Below are 23,916 nucleotides of genomic sequence, written 5' to 3'. Positions count from 1 at the left end.
CTAGTATATATTCCATTGAGGGAATGGAACTTTAACATATTAATTTCTCATATGTTAACATAAAGGCTCGTTTGCTTCGAAGAATTCAACCTGGAATGCGGCGTTCATAACAGACACGTGTGTTCATCTGCTCTACCGCTACCAAACAACCGTACTGATTAAATAACATAAAAGTCAAACAGTTCCCTAAAAGTCCAACAGATGGCAGCAATGCGCCATGCAAAACAAAACGTTCACAGGACACAATTCCTGCTAAAGAGCCCCCTGGTGGTTGAAGAAAAATCCACATATAAACTGGAAAATACAATAAATGAAAAAAAAATCTGAATGCCCTCTGGCATTGTTCAGGGGGCCGGACAAAATGTGGCCCGCCCGTAGTTTGGGGATCCCTGGTCTAGAGCATCCAACTCCGCATGGGCCTTCAGGATATTTTGACTTTCCTGCAGCCATACTGTACATAAATAAAATATGTTCAAATATTATGTATTCCTTTCTGTGCATTAAAGTTTAAATAGAAACTGAAGCAAGTATTGTCAGATAAGGAAGGACAGCTGAGGTACATGTACCTGACAACCACACACCTCACTCTGTGGTGGAACACTGAGACGTTCCACCACAGAGTGAGGTTAAGCACCTCTGAAAATAAAAGAACAGCAGAGTGGTAGTCAATATTTCTATATTGTGTTGACTTTTTCACCCTAAAAAGGTGCATGATGTATAAAGTAGCTGGTTTACTTGAAATAAGACATTTCACAAGTATCTGTATCTGGATCTGAGTGTTTGGATGAACCACAATGTGAAAGTAGAGCCACAATGTTCCATTATTCACTAAGTCAAGGTGGACAAAATCATAATTCATATCAGAATTTTGAACAGATGACCTGCATCAGCTTAAGTTATGATGAACTCTAATCTTCTTGTTGACAATTAATCTGCACTGATTATACCTTTTTTTGTGTGTGAATATTACACGTATGGTTTTTCCATGTATTTGACAGTTATTCTTATTGTTATGGCTGCATAATATTAGAAAATCTTGTTTTGGTGATAACTTTGTGATTACATTATCAGCTGTAATGTTAAGTAAATTCAGGAAGATAAAGAATAGGTAAGTTGGCTCAGGTGAACACCTTCTACATATGATTGGTGAAAATCCCATTACAGGGACTTGAGCTGACTTTCTTGCAGTTTCCAGCTCAGAAGTAGTTCTCTTGATTCTCTTTACTGTCAGTCTAATCTTCTTCTTCTTTTTTTTGTACCTCTGCAGTTTTCTGTTCAGCTTCATTTTCTGCTCTAACACCTGGCAGTGTCACATTACCTGTGCTGGCTGTCATATTCTTGGCACTAATATCTCACTCTATTGAAGCAATGCCCCTCCCACTGGTCACTGAGCCTTTTGGGTTCTTTCTTTTTTTACATAGCTTCTATCAGCTCGGCGTCTTAACGTGTGACAGTGTCATTCTGGCTAACATCCTTCCACATTCCCTCTGCTGGTACGTAGAACTGAAAGAGAAGACATTTCTCTTCAGGAATGGGAAATTGCTGCTGATTACCAATGAAAAATTCTACTACAGAGTTAAACAAGGACATTTTGCATTCAAAATCAATTATAAGTGGAATAGAATGACACAAATGCAGTATGGGGCTGAGCAGTAGCTCAGTGGGTAGAACTGTTGCTTTGCAGCAAAAAGGTCCTGAGCTCTCCCTGTGCATGTGTGGGTTCTCCCTGGGTACTCCGGCTTCCTCCTGCCAAAATCATGACTGTTAGATCAATTGGTCTCTCTAAATTACCCCTAGGTATTTGTGTGTGCATGAATAGTTTTGTGCCTCTGTTTTTCCCTGTGATGAAACATCCCCATGGTGTTTATACTTGGAGACACTTGTTTAAACAGATATTACCCACAAAGCAACCAGACTAGTGAAGGCGTTGCTGATTTCTCATGATGTGTCCGTGACATCATATATTGAAGCAATGTGTTTGAGGTGTTGTCTTAGAAAGAAGTGAAATATTAATTAGCCAGATGCCCAGTTAGTGATGTAATTGCAGATTTAAAGCGCCATGACATCATCATCATCAAGCAGATTTTATATGATGTAGAAGCATGCTAATGTTAGATGTAAACTTCTAACTTTGGCAGAAAGCATGTAGTGTATGTAAATATCTGGTTTCAGCTGTGTGTGTTCTCTCACAAGCGATGTGAACAAACCATGAAACAATGTTTTCTGATGGGAACTGAACCTCCATTTATTTGCTAAAAGCTGCATAGGACAACATTACGGATTCAGTGCTGACATTTAAATTTCACAGCCATGTTTGCAGCAGCTTGTATGAGTAATGGTTACAACTCTATTACCCCTCACTCACATCTTCTAGCTGCTGCGTTCAGGGCTCTACACGGCCCACTGTTTTTCATAGAAAAACACACAGAAACACACAACTCTAGACTCACAAACATTTTGTTATGCCCAGCCTTGCTCTCCAATCAATTCGTAACACTCTTGTCTGAAACTTATTTCAATGTTCCGGTGCTCTTTCTTCTGCCACTGCTATTTAGCACAATTCTGCATTATCCTCTCATCTTGCCCTCCTCCCATCACACACTCCCCCTCTCTTTGCATCCCTCTCTTTATCCGCTTAGGTATTGGCAGACAGGCTTTCTGCGGATGCTCACATCACGCTTTCACACTCTGCTTGACAGTTGATTTGACTGCGAACAGCAACACGGACTGCTCCTGCAACAGTCCTGCACATGCATCATCAAACATGAATGTTATGTTCTCTGAAGCTCTTTGGACCTTGAATTAACAAATATATGAAAAGGTATAAAATGAGCCTCCTGCTACTATCAACGTGCAAGCGTGTGTGCGTGCGTGTGTGTGTCTGTGTGTGTGTGTGTGTGCGCGCGCACGTGTGTGCGTGTGTGTAGAAGATAAAAACACAAAGTGCTTTTGAAGTTGCATTGGTTGCAGCTCTCCTGCTTTGACTGTGTTTGTACTTGTGTTAATCTCAGAGAGCAGAGGCCAATTTACAGAACTGCGAGTCTATTTCACAGCTGTTTGAACACAGAAAAACACACACATGGAGAGTGTAAATGACGACGTATCGCTCGGGGCCCCTGACATTTAAACACTTTTCCAAAATCCGCATGAGCCCCTTACACATCACGAGTTGTGAAGCAGGTTCAGTGACGCACAGCCAATCAGAAAGTGAAGACCACATCCAACACTGTCACGTCAAAACTTCACGCTGTTTAACATTTTACTTGGTTCAGACGTGTCTCTGTTTGCCTTGGCATCACATGTTTGCTTTGGTTTAATTAGTGATGGAAAATGATGGGACCAAACACATCAAATCTTTGAAAAGTGGTTTAATCGATGCCGCCTGACTGAACTCTGATAGATGAGATTATTATGCAGCAGGCTTCATGTGGCGATAAAAACAGCAGGCTCATAAACAACAAGGTGGAATTTAGATCAATCTGACAGCATGCTGAGCTCACTAGCACCACACTTTCTCTTGTTATCACAGTGTCCGGAAGTGGAATACAACACAACACCTGTGCAGATGTTTTGTGTGACATTGAAAGTAGCTGCACTATTCTAAGAAGGTCACATTTTCCAACCAGGAAGCAAGAAAACAGCACAGGTACTCCAGAGACTGTTTACTAACAAAAGAAATGTCAAAATTTCCACTCCTTCCTTGGTGGATGATCATCAGGATCAGCTATTGTGAACTAAACAGATGCACCTAAAACGTAGCCACCAGCACTGCAGGTTAATTCAAGAAAAACAATAGCTGTTTGCAATAAACCACCAAAAAAGAACAATATAAATATTTCAATTGCTTAAATATTGCAAGTGAAACAAATGTGCCATTTTTAATAACTATACAGTCTTAAAATTGTTGAGCAAGTCCACGTCTAGCATGTTCAGTACTTAGTACAGCAACCTTTTGTTTCACTGACCAGCAGTGTTCCTGCCCTCCAGCTGATTAACACTGCTGGTTTGTTGTTGCAACCTCATTTGCAACAACAAACCAGCAGCATTCAAGCGATGGTCTCTGTAGTTTCTTGGCTTGGTTTCTTCTGAAGCCAAGCCTTGGTGATCTCTGAGTTACTCCTCACATCAAACAATGCATGCCCAGCCATTGGGCATGACATTGACCATCATCTTCCTCACAGACAGCAGGACATTTTCCCTGAGGATTTCCAGCGATCTGATTGGACCTGTTATGGCCTCCACATGCTGCAGGTTTCCAGAGCCAGATGAGGCAAAGCAGCCCCAAAGCACCATCAAGCCACCGCCATGTTTCACCTTATGTAAGGTGTTCATGTGTTTTATTCTTCCTCCTCCAGACATCCCACTAAATATCAAAAGCAAATCTGATGCACAACTAACATGCACAAACAGCAGCAATGAACGACAAAGAGGTTTCTGTCGGCCCACTGAGGGGTCATTTCTGCTTTGAAACGATCTGATTGGACAGCTGTTGTGTTCAGGTTGTTCTAAAAGGAGTTACACTGTTAACAAAGCTATTTGAGCCTAAAATTACATGTCTAGCATCTCAATGCTAAACAGGTAGCAGCTAACGCTAATGTCAGCGTCCACAGTCCAAATTTCTAATGAAGCTCCTTGAATGATCAGTTTCCTGAAACTCTGGGAAGAAGAATGGAGAGAACAAAACTTTGCTCCAAACTGATGGTAGAACTTTGTTGTTGAGCTCTTATGTCTATTTTCTCAATTATAAATTACAAATCCTTTTTTGTCGATATATGGCTTTTGATTAACACATGATTAACTGCAGACCCTGCAATTAATTTGATTCAAAATTTTAATCAAGACACAGCACTATATAATTATAAATAGATGCTGAAATCCTAACACTGCTGCCCAAAATTGTTGCAGTGAATTTCCCCTCTGTGGGACAATACAGGTAATTTCTATTCTACTATATGGCACACCAAGTGCTCCCAATTGTTTCATATTTGCTTTTATTGCAGTGTGAACACAAATTCAAATCAGACAGAATAAAATGATTTTTAGATGACATCTGTAACATTTCATTAGGTTCCATATCAAACAGATGTTAACATAAATCCATAATGTCCCATCATCAGTGATCAGCTCATTAACTCAAGCCTGTTATGATGGTCCAGATGTGTTCCACTCTACAGTTCTTGCTTCTTTTTTTTTTCTCATATCAGGCGTCTCATCGTCATGGCTGCAGTCTGATCAGAGCTGCAACATTTAGCCAGGTCATAGGTAGACCTATGGTTCATTTGTAAAGCAAAAATCTTTTGCCTTCTAAATGACACTATGATGTTATCATCCGTGATGACTTTGTCAGTACATTTTGGAAGGCTTCATGAAAGCTTTCCTTTAGAATCATGGTCTCATTTTTCCCTCGCTGACGTTTGTAATTACAAAGTCATTCATTCAGTCGCTCCCAGAAGGAGCTAGCAGAATGAGCTGCTGCCTGATCCCACCCGGCCTGGGAATGCCCCTTCTGCAAACAACTGCTGCATCAACCTAAACATCTGAATGTGCGTGCGTGTTCATGGGTGTTTGTAAGTCTCAAACCTACTGAAAAAACACAGAATCTCTAATACACACACACGCACGCACGCATGCACACACACACGCACCGGCAGAGCAGTATTACCTGAGATAATGGAGGCGTGTCTGAATTCCTCAGAGAAATGAATGGGTTCGTATGGAGATGTCTCGTAGAATTCTTCACCTGAGAAACAGGAAACAGGAAATGTGTTCAGCAGGTGCACAAACTAATCAGCAACAACTGAACCACCCAAAAATCTGGATCAACATGGAGATGTCTTTAGAAACGCTGTGCTGGGTGCAGCAGTAGAGAGCTGCGCTGCACATACAGAGGCTAACAGCTTCCTGGGTTTCATTCCCAACCTTTATTCCTGTGCTGCTCGTCTCTCCTTCTCTCTCTGCCTGTGTCTTATCTGGTAGCTGTCAGTAAAGGCCACTAGAGCCCAAAAACATAACATAAAAAACACATGCTGGTTGACCTCTACTACACAAAAACCTAACCACACACTTTTGCCAGATTTGTTCAATAAAAGAAAAAATCCATGAGGAAATACAGAAGAAACTGTGAAAACCAGAGAACACTGCAAGATTCAGCCTCTGGTGTTGGCAACGAATGCCTTCAAAAACTTCACATTTTTCAGACCTTTGAAATGAATATGTTTTTTATATATATTCTATACCTGTTTAGGAGTGTTTGAAATCAGTTTGAAAGGCAAAAGAAAAAACTAATCTGCACTTTCAATTTCAAACGCACCTTAAATCAGGAGTCTTCCACAGAAGACCCCTGCAGGACATATCTCTGACTTTGACTGGGCCATTGTAACACCGTGTTTCCTTTTTCTGCATTCTGCTGTCAGATTTTTGCTGTTTGTGATATGAACAGAACAGACAGTTGACCGTCAACAGGAGCTTATGGTCAAGTTGTTATTGTGGCCCCAATTGGTTATTGTGGTCACAAACAACCATAACGAGGCTGGGCAGAAATGTTTGAAGATGAAAACCACTGCTGAGGAAAAAGGAACATTACGGCTCATCTCACATCTTGATGATCCCCAAGATGTTTGGAGAAACATTCTGTGTACCGCTGAGACAAAAGTTGAATGTTTTGGAAGACGTGTGTTCACGCATTTCAGAAAAAGAACATACCATCAGTAACGTTCGGTGGTGGTAGTATGATGGTCTTGGGCTTTCTCCTTCAGTACCTGGAAGACTCACTGTGATAGATGGAACCATGAATTCTGCTTTCAACCAAAATCTCCTGAAGGAAAATGTCTGGCCATCTGTTGGTGACCTTGAATTGAAACCAACTCTGGTTCTGCAGCAGAACAACAATCAAGTCAAATAATAACTGGAATATTGATCAAAATATTTGATGTGTATTAATAATTTTGATGATGGCATTTGACAAAATGTAATACTTTTTACTGCTTTCACAATCGGTGGCTGTCAGATACATGGTGATTTTATTATGTTCTTATGTTTTTATGATGTATAGCATTTTGAAATATGCTGCAGAGAAACTGAGGTTTGGTTTTGAAACTTTGAATGATCCAAAACACACCAGCAAGTCCACCTCTGAATGGCTGAAGTAATATAAAATGAAGACTTTGAAATAGTCTAGTCAAAGTCTTGATATGTATCCTTTTGAGATGCTGTGGCTGTTCATGCTAGAGAACTGTTCAATATGGAGGAATTACAACAAAGATGAGTGACAAAAATTCCTCAACAGCTGGAAAAAACTCACTGCAAGTTATCACAGATTGATTGTAGTTGTTGCTGGTGTGTATATATATATATATATATATATATATATATATATATATATATATATATATATATATATTTGTTTTGTTTCCCTACTTCCTCACTCTGTATTTCTGTTTTCCCAGTCAGCCATCAGAAGCTCCTGCTGCTGCTCTGTTGGTGCTTTATGTTGGTTTTCAGCAGGAAGACAAACAGAACATTAAAATGACTAAATGTCACTTCAGGAGAATCTCCCAGAAAAAGTTGATGGCTAAGAGCTTATCATCAGCTCCTCTCTTCCTGCAGAAACCGTGCTGACATTAAGCAAGCAGGGAAACTCAGGGAACCAATCAGAATGACTTACAAACGCAAACGTGCGTTAGTGGCTGCAGTGCTACATGAGCAGAGAGATTGCTTTGGCAGGTTGAGGTTTTGGTTGAGATAAAAGGAAAAAAAAACATTTTAAGCAACATTTCTCTGATCTCTGTCTGATCTGACAGACTCAGCTCCTGAAACACATACTGACTCTGATATGTCACATATTTCAAAAGGTGACATGGAGTCTGCAATAAACTGACTCACAGTCACAGCTATCAACATTTTCCAGAGAAAGAACTTTAACCCTCCACCAAAGTTCCTACTGGGTTTGAATTCAGGTTAGTTACTTTTTGAAATACAGTTGATTCTACAATGTCTGAATATTCATCTGTGGATATAACTTGTTTAATGTCATTTATATGTAGGATGAAATCCAGGTTGCATGTTGTAGGTTCTGTGATTAAGATAAACCGGATGGGGTGGATGATTGAGAAATCTGTGAGGGTTTGGTGAATTTAGTCTGTGTCTGATACTGATGTGTTCTGAGTGTAGCTTTTAGTCTGGGGTGGAGTTGGGTGGACAGCCATGGGGTTCAGAGGTCATATGGTTCTGCTGATTGAGCAGGTCAGTGACCCAGAAGCAGAATTCTGGACTACTAAAAGATGGACTAGCCACTTCTTATTAAACCAGCATACAGTCTGTTACATTAATGTAGTGATCTCTGTATTCTCAGTTAATGTTCAACAAAATCAACATCCTGACCATTAGACAAATGTTATGCAGCATTTTCAACCCATCACAGAAGGTAACAGAAACAGCAAAGCCCTGTTTCCTTCGTCTCCCTTTAGTTCTGTTAGATTCATTAGAAAACAGAGTTGTAACCTGGTGAGATCTATTGAGGAGCTGTGACTTGCAGACAAGTTCCATCCTCAGCTATGTTGTTATAATATTGGCCTGTGAGGAATCAACCCAAAGATAGTGAGAAGCATCATATAATTTATGCCTGTTGTTTTTTTATATGCTCACATAAACAGATTTCCTTCATATCACAGTGCCAAGTTTCTGAAATAGAAATCAGCAGGTGATCGAGGCAGAGTTTTAGTTATTTGGAAATCAATTTTCTAAGCAACTTATGCAAATTTTTACACCAAAGAAATTATTATCACTCTGACAACATGAAAAAGCTTCTGTATGATCCAGTCTTTGATGCTCTCTCTGTTGTTTGACATTTATGGGGCGAAAAAATTATTCTGACCTGACCACCCCCAGCTATACATGGAATATTAGTCAAGATAACAGTAAAGGGTATTTGATTTTTTATTATCATGAATCACCACTTCCTTCTGACTTTTTCTTTGAAATAAAGTCAAAGACAATTGCTCATCTCTGTATAGTGGCATTTTATTCTAGATTATTTATTTAATAACCATAACAATGGCATACAAAAGACAAAAATGTGTTTCAATCAGTTTAGCAAGTGTCCTTTAACTTAGCTCTGAAGGCATTAATAATTTAAAAATATCGATTTTTAAAACTTTGACAATCCAAGCAGAAAATGACGGAGGAAACAGTTTGAGAGAAGCTTGGTTCAGCTTTAATCAGAAAACACAGCAGACAGTTTTCAGTTTACTTTGGGAATTGCACTTTTGTTCATTGATTATTGACCTGGGAGAAGTGAAAGAAGAACTAGCACTTAAAGATCTTTTCAGAAAGTAACAAATACGATTGCTGGTTTGATCAATTCAATTCTCTTTGTTGATTGAGTGCCAATTAAAAACAAATGTGATCTCAGAGAATCCAGAGCTACGTTCTGTTTAAAAATCAGACACTTCATTTGGTTGTGATGCTGAATGAACCAGGTTCAATTTCAAATTTTTTGGGAATACTAAGAACTTGTTCTCTCTGAGTTAGGAGACCAAAACTTTGCACGCTGTAGATGTCTTCACCACCCTGCTGCTTCTCAACACGTCTTGTCAGCAATTACCAGGGTTCCCAGACCTACCTACACCTCCCAGAATATCCCATTTGATATTTGGAGGCTTATTTTCAAAGACTGACTAACTTTTTTTCTGTCACAGGCTCCAGCATCACCAGCTGGAGCAGCTGGAGTCTGCAGACCAGGAATGCTGTGGCTAAAAATAAGTATTTTATTAGGAGGAATGGAAATATAATACTTGGAATAGTCTGGGAAAATGTAAAGATTAATGCATTAATTGTCTCAGCTTTATAGTTAATTTAATTATCTTGGCTTCTTGTCAAACTTAAATATTTCAGATCATTTAACAACTTATATAACGTAGTCCGTGTGACGAAAAACTGAAATGAAAATAGAAATGTTTCTCCCCGTTGGGAAGAAAATTTCTTTTTCACATCATGTAGTTAGTCCAACAAGTGTTATGAATGTGTGGATGGATGAGCAAGAGCTGAACTCAGAGGGAGCTGCCCTGGTTTACTGATGGAGCTACAATCTAACCTGTTGTAGAAGGTAAAGCTCTCTGTCTGATTGTTTACTGTCATTGCTTTAGATCTTACATTAAACCTTGTTTAGCTCTTGTTCTGGATCATTTCTTGCCCGGTCATTCCAGGGACACACTCCAGACACCTGGTGGACAGATGGCTGACCTTGTCCAGAGTGTGTTGGCGGTGGAAGATCAGAGCGACCAAACGTCCTCTGAGCCGCAGCTGAGCAAACTGCCACTTTCCCCGCTAAAATGGGCAACTCTGAGGATTCCATTAACCCACATGTCCTTTTATCCGGCAGGTAAACACTCAGCAGAGAGTCACTTATTCACTCTGCATTCAGATGACATTTCCACTGAAGTGTGTGGGAGCGTTGGAGAGCAGCCAGGATCTCCAAATAACAACTTGTACTCATTCACAGTTTTGTCTCTAATCTTTGCGCTACACTTTAGCGTGCCAGCCAACCGCAGGGCTTGTTTACTCCGGCTTTGTATCGACGCTGGCCTGAATTCCCCCTGCAGTCATTTACCACCCGTAAACATTAGTCTGGCATTTAGCTGCACACAGCCTCCCGCCGCTCCTCTGGCTCGGCTCATGCTTCTGCTCACAGCAACGGGACCATCACACCTACAGAGTTCCAGCTAATTCACTATCACTGAGTGTTTTCTGAGAGGCCAACGACAGTCCAATGGTGCTCCGGTCTTCCCCGGTGTGCTGGGACTCAGACACCAGATGTCACCCAGTCCGTTCTCAGAAATGTGGACTGTGGTGGACGGATTTCTGCCGCCTCTCCAAATAAATGCTGACATGCAGACTTCTGTCTATTTCTAGCCGCTGAGCTAATGTCCATGGATTGGTGCTGAGTGAAGATGAAAGAAGAAGTAGGGGTATTGAGGAGAGTGCTGCTCTGAGCCTGGAATTACTGGCAGGAGCCACATTTGGAGGAGCTGCTTTTTCCCCCTTTTAGAAATGACTTTTAAGACCCAAAATAAAACGAAAAATTATTCTGCTTTCCTCAGCAACATCCAACAATCTGAAGCTTGGAGGCTGAAAAACGGCACAAACAACTTTCCATCATCACTCAAATAAGCATACTGTGTGTGTAGTGCTCTGTAAGGCAACATTTTAAAATAGCGAAGTACATTTCTATTTAGTTCTTTAATTCTGATGCCTTTAAATAAAATTTCATGCAACCATATGGCTTTGGACGTTATTAATTAGAGTCCATCTGTATCATCTCGTATAAACGCAGATGTTCTAATTTGGCCTCAGAGGTTTATTAGAGATCAAGGACCAGAGCAGACAGGTCCATCAATGTTTACTCATCTGAAAACCTGATCAAATGTATGATGGCATGTTACAGCTATTGTATTTTTTTTTTAAAGTACACAAATAAAAAAACCCTCAGATTCTCAAAACAGACATTAATCTGTTTTGACATTAATTAGAAATGTTCTAGTAAAAAACTTGGAAATTTCAGAGTTTTAAAAATCATAAACACAATTTTCTTTTAAGCTTCTCATCAATTATTAGAAGCATTTTGTTGCTAAATACATTTTTCCACAGATTATTGAGAATGGTATGAATCATTTTCTACAGACCTTTTTTTTTTATTAAAATGTAAATAAGAATGTTCCAAATGAATGCTCATTTTACATAATTTATCCTTAAAACAGTCCATTCTCATATTTCCTTAATCAAACCTTCTAAATATTATAACTGTACACCTGTACTGGATCCAGTCTGGAGTGTGAATAGTTTTTTAATCAGAGATGTCAAATCTGAGACAACACTGAAACATGGTGGTGGCAGTATGATGCTGTGGAGATGCTGATGGGATGGATGATAGTGAGCTCAATATAGAGCAACCCTACAATCAGAAAACCAGTTTGAAGGAGCAAAACATTATTTTCTACAAATATAAATATTTTCCAGACATAAATTAACTGATGCACAAAGAAAAAAAATCTCAGACATTATTTGCATGTATTTACAACTGCACGTTTTGATTTAGTGACAACATTTATATACCACACACACACATGCACGCACACAAATGCGCGCGCGCACACACACACACACACACACACACACACACACACACACACACACACATCCCCATGTCAGCCTGCACGAAGCAGACATTCTCAGCCATTTCATTCTACAAGGTTACAGAACTCCATTCACAACATGCTCTGATTCACCAGCAACAAACATTTATTACTGCAATTTGAGCCCACAGAAGAACCACTTCTTCTTAGGGTTTATGTTGAGCCTTAGGGTCTGTGTTGATACATTAAAGTTTCCCATCATGCTGTCACAATCACAATGAAAAAAAGTTCAAGGGGTGTGACTATTTTAGCATGGCAATGTATGAGGTTAGCACTGAGAAATATTTGAAAAATATGAGCACTGACCCTATGAGGTGACTAAAGAGCTGGAATAAATAGACATGAAGAGCAAAGGTGCAATTTAAAGCTAATTGTTATTGAAATCCTCTGCTCACTCACACAGCAAATGATAACACTCTGTGTTTCACTTGATGAATATTTCATTTGCTCCTGAATAATGAGCCACCTTGGAACCAGCGGAGGGTCTCAAAAGGAGTGTGTGCACGTGTGTGCGTGCGTGTGTGTGTTCCAGCCTCTGTAGTAATGTATCAATGAGGAGGCAGAGATGTGAGGGAGCACAGCTGATCCAGCTGGGGGCCAAGCAGCAACAGCAGAGCTGGTAAGCTGTTTATGTATGAAGCTGTAATATGTACATTTAGCCTGTGGGCATACACACACACACGCACACACACACACACACACACATGCAGCTCTGCTTACTCAAGCTCTACACACACCTGAAAACACAGCACTCAGGTCCGGTGTGGTTGTGGAAAAGGTAATGGTTGGCGCTTTTCTGCTGCCTGCAGGTCTGATTGTGCTCATTGACTCATTGAAGTTTTTGAAGAGGATCTGCAAAACGTTTCAACCTGCAGCTGTTCGCAGGAGGATAAAATGTTCAAACCGCTGGAAAAGAATGAGGTTATTTTATTTTAATTGTTTGTTTGGCTAAACGATTCAGTCTTGTTTCATATTGTTGGATATAAGATGAAGTTATCAGGTGAAATAAGATCCCTTTAAAGCCTTTGCTTGACGATAGGATTCTTCCTTTAATCTTTTCCTTTTAGTTCTACTGCTAATGCGTCTGCAGAGATCAGAACTCAGATTAACGGCATCTTGTAATTTGTGTGAAACAAGCAGTCAAAGCTCCAGCTGAGCATTTTGATTGTAAAACTGTAGCAGAAAACAGACTGAAATGGTCACATTGTGAGAGTGGAAAGCAAACAAAGAAATCAGACCTTTCTCAGCCAGACACCAGGAACAAGGCTTATCTAAAGCTATCTGGGAACAGTTGTTTGTCTTCAGCTCAGGGTGATTCTCTCCTACTCTCTATTTAGATTGTATCTCCTGAGTTTGTGTGTCTGCAATCAAACTTGGAGACCTTCCTGGTTCACTCTATTAGCCTGTCACACATTCTCTCAGCTCATTGTCTTTTCAACGAGCTGAGAAGAGATGTGGCTTCAGAGTAGAGGCGTTAAGGCTGCACCGACTGCCAGCTTGTTTTGCACAAAGTACAGTTGTACCTAAAGTTGTGAAAGAACCTCAGTGTTGGTTCTGTTGGACCTCACTGTCAGATACCTACTGACACTTCATGTCAACAATTTACATATATTGGCAGAAATTCACCACACAGTGAAAATGACAGAAGGATCTGACCCTCTGGAAACAACATGGATCTGAGTTAGCATTCATGTGAACATTACGCTTGGAAACTCAGATTAAATGAAGAACTGCAGACATGTAAAGGTAACCCTTTTGTTTAGAAATGGGGTCTGTGACAGCTGACCCTACTGTCACACAGACCTGAATGTTTCCTTTGGAGCTGCTGGAGGGTCACAGAAGAGCTCCAGCTAATTGACGTTCTTATACTGTATGACTGGCAAACCTCCTCAGCGGGCCGTTCCATTTGTTTGCCAGGGGACGAGAAAATTTGGTTTTCTTTAATGTTTCTTCTATTTGGTAGTTTCATTCTAATGTTTATTTAATTTAAAGATTTGGTATTGTATTGACTAGTAGTTATTGTATGTTTAATTACCCCTTGTGTGTCAGCCCTGGTCTGATCAGCCACTATTTAAGTTCCCCTCATGTCTTGTTTGTTAGGTCATTTTTGTGCTTGAGTTCTTTGTGTTAACACCTGACTTGTTGTTTGTTATGTTGACCTCAGTTTTGGGCCCAATTCTTCATTGTTTGATTATTTTGGAACTTTTTTGTAATAAATTAAGATTATTTTTTTAATTCCATTCAGTGTCTCTCTGGCTGGTTAATGTGAGAACCCTCACAGGGTCCAACCGACCCCACACACGTAAAACTTGTATCATTTGCCTCAGTCCTCGCACGCACAAGGGTTAAAACCCAAAGCCTTGTTATTTTATTTTAACAAGGCTTTGTTAAAATAACAAAGCCTTGTTATTTTAACAAGGCTTTGTTAAAAGCCTTGTTAAAATAGGCTTTTAACAAGGCTATTTTAGAGAAACTTCTTATAGTTTCTCTATAAGAAGAGAAACTATATTTATCACCCCGAGAAGAAAGGACAAATATTCCTTTTTGGAGTAATGCAACAAAAAGATCCATTTTCTAGGTTCTAATCAATGTTAAGTAAAAGAGAAAAACAGGGCAGGTTTTCAGGACAGCTGCTGAATTTGCTGGTTGTATCTCAAAGCCAGGTTTTATAGACAGCTGGATGAACCTGGTACTCAAATGGGTATAAAAAGGAATAAAAAATAGCAAGAAATAAACAGACAAGTGTGCTCTGAATGTGTGAAATGTGCAAGATATGTTGAATGAATATTATTGTCTATTTTAAAAGCTGTTAAATATCTGTGAACACAACTAGGGTGATGAAGACGTGATGATACATGCCTGCATGTGGAACCAGCTGCACCTCACAAAGCCTGTGTATTAGACTGTTAATGTGTCTGTAGCTGTACTCCTCTCTGCTGCTCATACAGGCTTTTACTTCTTATTTTAATCACTAATGAAGACTCTAAAGGAGCACGGAGCAGCAGTCATGTTCTTATTCATCAACAGACCACCTGACTGGACTGAACTAAAACCTTCCTCCATCCTCATCAGAAGCTGCTTCAGCACGGTTAACAATGTTTCAGAGTTTAACCAAATAACTCCGGTCAGGTCTGTCCGTGGTGGCACGTTCACATGTGTGTGTGTGTGTGTGTGTGTGTGTGTGTGTGTGATGTTGGGAGATAATGATGAGTGTGCATGCAAGGAACAAACTGACACTCATTACTGGTCTAATCATTGTAATTACTATGTGTGTGTTTTTATGTCACTCATGTTGTGAGCTCATATCTCTGTTGATGTTGTTAAATCTGTGTGTATGCGTGTGTGTGCGTGTAGGTGTGTGTGTGTGTGTGTAGGTATGTGTGTGTGTGTGTGAGGGAGCAGCTTTAATCTGCTGGTAGGATGCTGTCTGCAGGCAGAGGGTCAGTGTTTCCCTGTGTGGTTCGCTGATGAGTCACAGGTCAAACGGCTGACCCTAACCTTTGATGGGACGTTTTTGGGGTTTGATAAAAACATAAAGAACACAAGGTGATCCTAGATCAGAGCCTTGCTTCTTGCTTCTTCCTGAGGGGCAGTGTTTCATAAAGTTGATTTTTTTTTTGGAGCTTTACATCATGTTGTAATGTCATTCCCTCATTAAAAACCAATGTTTTAATGAGTTAATCATGCATGTTTCATGCATGTTAAGAGAAATTCTTTAATCTCCCATGGCAACCAATCACCTGTGGAAAACACTTGGTGGGACCGAGTGCTGCAGTTTCCAAGCTTCTGAGCCCCCACTCAGCTCCTTCAGACTAGCCAGGAGCAATTAGCAAACACCTGCTGGAACTGCACATCTGCTGAGCTCATTATAGGAGCTATTTCTCAGAGCAATGCTGGTAAAAACTTTGTGAAAGGGTTAACAGAGGAGCCATGTTGTGATTACTTCCTAGAGATGGAGTTTCAGAAAGAGGAAGAGTTTGTAAAGAGGCAGAAATCCAATTTCAGTGTGTTAAATTACAAAGTAAATTAAAAAAAACCTTGCAGCTCCAGTTTTATAGCATACACAATGGCAGCTGTTCATCCCTGTGACAATCCGATCATTTGAGGTGTCACAGTGAGCGGCAGGAAAAGCCAGGTATCCTGGTGGATACCTGGCTGGTATTCCAGACCTTATCCTCTCAGTCATGATTCATATCTCAGGACCAGAGGAGAGGGATCAGAAGTACATGCTCTGTTTTTCACTCAACTCTATCTTCCTCATGACAGACTGGGAGCCCCAGACTGACCAGCATGCAATAATCACTGCTGAATAGGACCCTAGCATGCTAGCCCGACTTAGGCTCAGGCTGACCCATCATACCGATGGAGCAGTCCACCATCTGGTGGTTGAGAGCTGTGTCAGCCACTTCACAGTCAGCTGGGAACCCCAATGTTATCCAAGATTCAGACACAGCTCTTAGTTTGATGGTACAAAGCCATCCGTTAATAAAACCGATCAGAGACCTTTGACCCCAGCAGGTCTGGTAGCAGGCACATTTATGAACAACTTCATGCTTGAACAATACTTGACATTAAACGATATATGACATTTAGTTTTTTATAACCAATGAAAAATCTAATTATTTTTAAAGACATTACTAAAGATACTTTCTGATGCCTCATGAATATGTGTCAAATAATTATCAGTAATGTGGCCAAGATCTGTCTAAGGCTTAGAATTGTTGTGCTAAATCAGTTAGATGGTGGTTAAACATTTTGTGCTCATAGTTTCAACATTTAATTTTCAAACATCATAGCTGCCAGAGGAAAAAGAAACTATCAAGAGAAAATTTCTAATTCAGAACTTTAAGCTCTGCAGTACTAAAAGTCCTTTTGTCAAAGCAGAAAATGTTGTTTTAACAGCTCATGAAGTCATGAAATGTATTTACATCTGGTATTTCATTGGGCTTCAGGCAGCACAAAAAATGAAACCTTTCTTTAAACTTAGCAAAGGCAAAAAAAACAAAACAAAAAAAAACAAACTGAGTGGTCTGGAAATAAGAGTATAAACCTTTTTTCACACTCACATTTTTGAAGTTATGCATTGAACATTTAGTCAAGTTTGGATTTTGCTGCTTAAATGAAGTTCTCTCTAGATGTATTTTCAGAGCGTCTGCATTCTTTGCAAGGTCGACTGAAATTTACCAGCCGGCACTTCTAAGAACCCACAAACGTCAGTTTTTTTTTTTTTTTTCCTTAGGGACATGATGTCAGCAGTAACCAAAATGAACAAGCAAACATTAATTTGGTAGTGTTCCACTGTGAGGCTGCAGATGATCAGGATCGTTGTGAGGCTGTTAGATGGAGACGAAGCTCTCTACTGACCTCAGAGAGACAACTCTGAGATCAGAAGTTAAACATCTGAGTTTGTGAAAGCTTCAGTCTTAATATACTATTTAAACTTTTTTGTGCAATTTGTTTGTTACAAATATCGGAGCCTAATTTTCAGGGGTTTTTTTATTTTTTAAATGCAACTCCAGTGGAACCCAGTCTATTCGTGTTTCAGTATTCATGGGTTCACCTATTAACACCTATTTTCCTCCTGAACGTAACTTTTGTAGAAAATGCTGCTTTGTAAGCAGAAATACCTGGAAGCAATGCTTCTTGATATGCTATTGGCTGGTGTTTGCAAAACAGCCAATCCAGGAGTACCATTCATTTTCCTTGGTGCTGATTGGCTGTACCACCACAAGTAGAGACAATGGTGACTATAAATGTTAGCTTCTACCACAGAGCAAAGGGGTTTCCACCATGTACATTAATGAATATTGTAGTATATCTGGTGTTTGAGCTATTAAAATAAGCAGCTGTAATTGCTTTTAGAGATGTCTGAAGTATTTGCAGATTTCATCTATTCGTGGGTGGCTGTAGTCCCTAACTAAATACTAGAGATCCACTGTATTCTTTCACATATCCAACTATGATCATAATTGCATGGTTTCTGTAATATGTCAGCATATCTGCATCAGCAGATTCGATCTGACCTCAGTATACTGAGACCACATCATGGAGAAGAGCAGAAATTAAACAAATAAAAATATCATTGACATTTCTGTCAGTATTTACTTATTTTATTTTATTTCACCATGCCTAAAACATGGAGCAGGTTGTGGGAGCAAATGATGAGCAGTGATGCTGAAGGCAAACCTAGTTTATTCTTCCTGAATCAGGTTCTGTGTGTTTACTGACATTAATAAAGCCATGATTAAGTAACCAGAGTGTGGCTCATAAATGCACTGTAGGAACACTACAACCAAAAGGTCACCAAAGAAGCCGTTGTGTTCTGCACTGAACACAACTTTGTGCTTGTGCTTGTTGTGCTTTCTGCAACTTGACATCAGCTGGATCACATGATCCCGCTGTTGACATCAGCTGGATCACATGATCACATGTTGCTTTCTGCAACTTGACATCAGCTGGATCACATGATCCAGCTGATGTCAAGTTGCAGAAAGCACAACAAATACAGTGGCTTGCAAAAGCATACCCCTTGAACGTTTTCATATTTATATGTCTGAATATAACCATGTCTGTAGTTTCACATTACAACCACAAACATGAGTATATTTCATTGGAATTGAATATAAAAGACCAACACAAAGTGGTGCACAATTGTAGAAAATTATCTACCATTCAAAAAAAAAAAAAATTTACCTATAAAAAATGTTTTTTTATTTGTAAAATAAAAAAAATACTTTTGATAATTACTTTTGCAGGAAAAGTAATCAAAAGTATTCTCTGAGTACAACCAGTTTCCCTCATAAGTTGCCTGATGGCTGCTAATGACTGAACAGAGTCCACCTGTGTGAAACATGATCTCAGAAAAATCCAGCTGCTCTGTGATGCTTCAGAGGTTCAGAGAATATTGAAGAGCAAAAACATCATGAAGTCCAAGGAACACAGCAGACAGAAGATTAGAAGAGGCTTAGGCTGATTTGCTCATTCATCACCACATGGGCAAATCAGTGCACATATAGAGCCAAGTACAGAGTAATGTTGGAAGAAAACCTGTAGGAGTCTAAAGACTGGAGGCTGGGGCAGAGATTCAGCTTCCAGCAGGTCAACCACCCTTAACATAAAGCCAGGGCTGAATGGCCTAGTCAAAGTCCATACCTAAACTTAATACAGAATCTGTGGCAAGATCTGAAAGCTGCTATTCACAAACTCTCTCATTGCATTCAGTCTGACTGAGCTTGGGTTGTTTGGCAAAGAATGGGCAAAAATTTCAGATCAAAGCTGGTGGAGACAAACCTTAAAGACTAGCAGCTGCAATAGCAGCAGAACCTGGTTCACACAGGACTGACTCAGGGGGCTGGATACTTCTACACACTGCACTTTTCATTGTTTTTTATTTGTAAGAAATGTTTTGAATCATAATTTCCTTTCTACTTCACAGTGGTAGACCAGATTCACAGGAAACATATTTATGTTTGTGGTTGTAATGTGACAAAATATAGAAATGTTTAAGGGGTGTGAATACCTTTGAACCCACTGTAAATAGTAAATAAACAGATTAATAGAGAAAAAACACTTGCTATAGGTTTCTTTTTCTAATTTATCTATAAATAGTTTAACAACGTGTTTATTGCAGTTCTTTTTGAAAGTCGAACATAAAACTACCTTTACTAAATGGACTAAGTAATTTATAATGAGTGCGGTTTCAGCATCCACAGAGAAGTCTAACTAGAATCAATGAACTATAACAGCACAAAGTCTTATTTTTCACTGCTATCCTCAACAAACACTCAGATAACCACACACACACACACACACACACACACACACACACACACACACACACGTATAAAACACACTCCCACTTGCCAAAATCCCAGTAACTGTTTCTGTGTGTGTATCCATCAGACAGCTGAGAATGAGATGAGTAAACAGAACACTGGTGTGTCTCTGTGGAGCAATACTAATCAGCCTCCAGCTCGCTCATTAGCCCGCATGCTAAACACATCAGTCATTAGTCAGACTGCTAAATTAGCCATTTATTTGGCTGCATGCTAAATACCAACGTCAGAGTTAAATGTGTAATTTAACAGGCTGAACTCTAAAGCACTTCTGTGATTAGGTGCTGCACAGGGCCAGTTATTGGACAGAATACTTAAAGACCTGCACATTAGCAGGCATACCAACTGACCTGATCTATTAGCTGAAGGATTTACCAATTGAGTTGGAGCAATTACTTAAATAAAACCTGGTCACAAGGTGTTGGAAGCGCATGGAGTCCTGCACCGTCAGCAGCTCTGCTTGAAGCTTTTTAAATCAACCCATTTCAGTAAAACATCCAAAGTTCGCTGAACCAGCTGTCCAAATTTTACTTCTATCAGCTGGTACTTTTGAAGTAATTAGAAAAGTTATTGTTGAAAAATGTTCTTTTTAATCTGAAGGTTGGCTGATGAAACTTCAGTCTGCACATACCGTTCTGAACACAATATGTGCCTGTTTTTATAATTAGATCTATTTCTGATAATTCCTTTTTTCATTTTTCTGCTTCCATGAAGAAAATCTTCAGGCAGACTTGGCTCGATGCCACTTTGACGCTTTTAGTGCCTAGTTTCATATTAATATAATGCTTTATTCTACTTTGTTACATGCATCTTCAAACTTTCTACTTTTTTGGACGACTTTTATGTTGCTAAGCTGTTTTCATTCTCTCAAGTGGCTGCAGGTAAACTCCCCCCTCAGCCATCCATTCATCCTTTCCACGTACCGTTACCATAAATCATCTTCTGAAATATCCATGTTCTTTGTAATACATGGAGTCCACTGATAAATAGTCATTTAGAAGTTCAAAACCTACATACATTTTTGTATGAGGAAGACCCAGAGGAAGAACTAGAGGAAGACCCAGGATCCGCTGGAAGAACTATGTTTCTCAGGAGAGCCTCCCTATTTAGGCTGTTGACCCCGCTACCCGACCACAGATAAGCAAAAGAAAATAAATGTATGTATGGATGGATGGATGTATTCAGTACAGAAAATAAAGGAAGAGTTCTCTAAAGCACCATGATTGTACTACTTGCTTTCACTTATGACAATAATGCACATTTCATGACCTTTCCTTATTAAGGTCAAGTTAAGCTTTGCTGGCAAACCTTTTTGTGAACACTTTTCTTTAGAGGATAATTCTGAAAAAGGACAACATCAGGACCGGTGTTCTGTCAGATCAGCATACTTTGTCAGATAGTCATACGCTTAGCTCAGACATGCATACGCTGTCATTACCATATGATTTTATTTAATCAGCAACATAGAATCATGACGTAGATCATCATACACTTTGTTATTAACAGCAGTATAACATCCTGACTTAGCGGTTAAGTAGGTTAATGAGTTTTACATGGTGTGTTGTAATTGACTGCAGCTGCAGCCAGACCTGCTTTAAATACACTTTGAAACCACGACAACACATGTATATTTATCTAGTTATCATAATGTATCATATTATAAACAATTCAATGACTTATTTTTGTCATAACTTGTTGCATATGCTGAACTGACAACTCCACAGATGGTTGGACTTCTTGATGCGCATGCGCACTGACTGCATGTATTCTATCCTGACAGCGTATGGCTATCTGATAGAACACCGGCTTGACTTCAGTACTTTCCATGAACTTATAGTACACAGAGTCTTCTGGAAGTATGCAACTGAAACAGGAAGTGATATCAATAATTTCAAAATAAACAAGATTGCACAAGAGCAAAGTTGATTTTTTTAAAAGCCTGCTAATGAGTCCTAATGAGAATGCACGTCTATGAAAATCTCATTTTAATAACATTGTAACAAAAATGAGAATCCTATTTATTACACCTGCTTCCAAGAGAACGCTGTGATGTTCCCTCAGAAAGATCACCACGGACGTTAATCTCAGATACATCTGCAGTATCCAATTTTCAAGTTTCAATTTCCTTGAACACGGATCGGCATTTTAATTTAGAATCAAATTCCTTTCTGTAGGCAGATTGAAGCAAGGAGTGTAAATATGATTCTGCTTTAAGATTTTCTTGTAATGACATTTTGGAAAATCTGCCTCCTTTAATCTCACACGATGATTTAAAGCTGGATGTTTTATTCAGCACTGTGAGCCTGTGTAATCAACTTATAACTCGCACCATGTATTAATCTGTCGGCCTTTTAATCTCCATCTTCAAACAAACACAGCTGGCTGTGATTTGAAACTGGAGCAGATTTTGGAGAAATGTGGCATCACCTGGATTGTTCTTCCTGTCATCACAGGAGCGACATGTGAGAGTTTTAAGGTTTAAAAATGGAGCATAAAGTTAGAAAAATTACACAAAATAAAATTGTATTACAACTAAAACATACTTCTGAAGTTGTGTGTTTCATAAATGTCTTTGCAAGTGCTGCTTTCTAAAATGATTCATTGTATGAATGTTTCACCCAGCTGCAGTTTATCTCCCAGTTTTGTTCAATAAAAGCCCTTAGAGGCAAAACTACTTTACTAAGCTTGTGAAGTCAACAGTTTCAGCTGAAAAGGCCAAGGTAAGGATTTATGGAACAGGTTTCGTGTTTTAAGAAATCACATCAGCATTTTCACATTCACAAGTCTGTCTTTTACCCAATTCTTCAAAGAAAAAGATTAAGGCTTTTTGCAGCTGATAGAAATTTAAGAAGTAAATAACTAAATGTACAGAGGAGAATCATAAAATGAATCAAGCACAGGATCTCAACCAAACCACAACCAAAAATAAATAAAAACAACTAACCAGGCACAGACCAAATTCTGGTTTTAAGGTTTACGTTTCTTTAAAATGCTCTGCTTTAAAAAAAAAAAAAAAAATTCCAGAGCGCATTCTGTAAGCCGCCAGGACTCACAGACACTGTCTGTGGATGATTGAGAGTTCATAGGTGAGTGTACCAGCTGTGTACATTTCTTTGCAAAAAATTCCTTAATTCCCCAAAAGGTAGATACCAGCATGTTTGATGAGCTGGTTGAGCATTCAGCCCCGTTTCTTCTCCACCAGACAGCCACTGGACACGGTGGCAGCCTGGCTGCCTGGTGACTGACTGGTTGTTGTAACTCTCAGCTTTACCAGCTCACTAAAAAAATACTACAGCTGTTCAGAAACTATGGAGTTAGCTCCAGCATCTCAAATAGGTGGAGTTGTTCCAACGAACAATATTTCTGCTTAAGCTCATTCAATTAATTTTTACTGTAACTTCTCGTTTGCACTAGTGTTAGCGCGCTTAATCTGACGACAGTAATAATAACAACCAGCAGGTGTTATTATGTTGGTTGTTATTAACACCTGTTGGTTGTTAATAATAACAACCAACAGGTGGTTGTTATTATTATTACAGTAATATTATTATTGCAGGCAGTAAGTTGGGCTTGTTTTCGGTGAGAGTTGGACTCCGCCAAGGCTGCCCTTTGTCAACGATTCTGTTCATTACTTTTATGGACAGAATCCGTTTTGGTGGCCTTAGGATTGCATCTCTACTTTTTGCGGATGATGTGGTCCTGTTGGCTTCATCAGGTTGTGATCTGCAGGTCTCACTGGAGCGATTTGCAGTCGAGTGTGAAGTGGCTGGGATGAGGATCAGCGCCTCCAAATCCAAGGCCATGGTCTTGAGCCGGAAAAGGGTAGAGTGCCTTCTCCAGGTCAGGGGGGGGGTCCTGCCTTAAGTGAAGGAACCTAAGTATCTGGGGATCCT

The 23,916-nt window shown here is 39.5% G+C and overlaps 1 protein-coding gene across 1 annotated transcript in view; it reads right to left on the bottom strand.

Annotated features, from left to right (window-relative positions):
* Positions 1–5,615: 5,615 nt before the first annotated feature.
* The window catches only part of LOC106939774 (GDNF family receptor alpha-2-like), a gene marked incomplete at its 3' end in the record, with an annotated part of 41,931 nt that continues 23,630 nt past the window's right edge, over positions 5,616–23,916 (bottom strand). Inside the window, exon 3 of the mRNA XM_015022315.1 lies at positions 5,616–5,740. Within this exon, the coding sequence (XP_014877801.1) occupies positions 5,616–5,740 (125 nt within the window). The remainder of the gene's footprint in view (positions 5,741–23,916) is intronic.

Source organism: Poecilia latipinna, unplaced genomic scaffold, assembly GCF_001443285.1.
Source record: "Poecilia latipinna isolate Pla-1442-1.1 unplaced genomic scaffold, P_latipinna-1.0 Scaffold2979, whole genome shotgun sequence".
Taxonomy (NCBI): Eukaryota; Metazoa; Chordata; class Actinopteri; order Cyprinodontiformes; family Poeciliidae; genus Poecilia; species Poecilia latipinna.
This window is presented reverse-complemented; position numbering and strand designations above follow the sequence as displayed.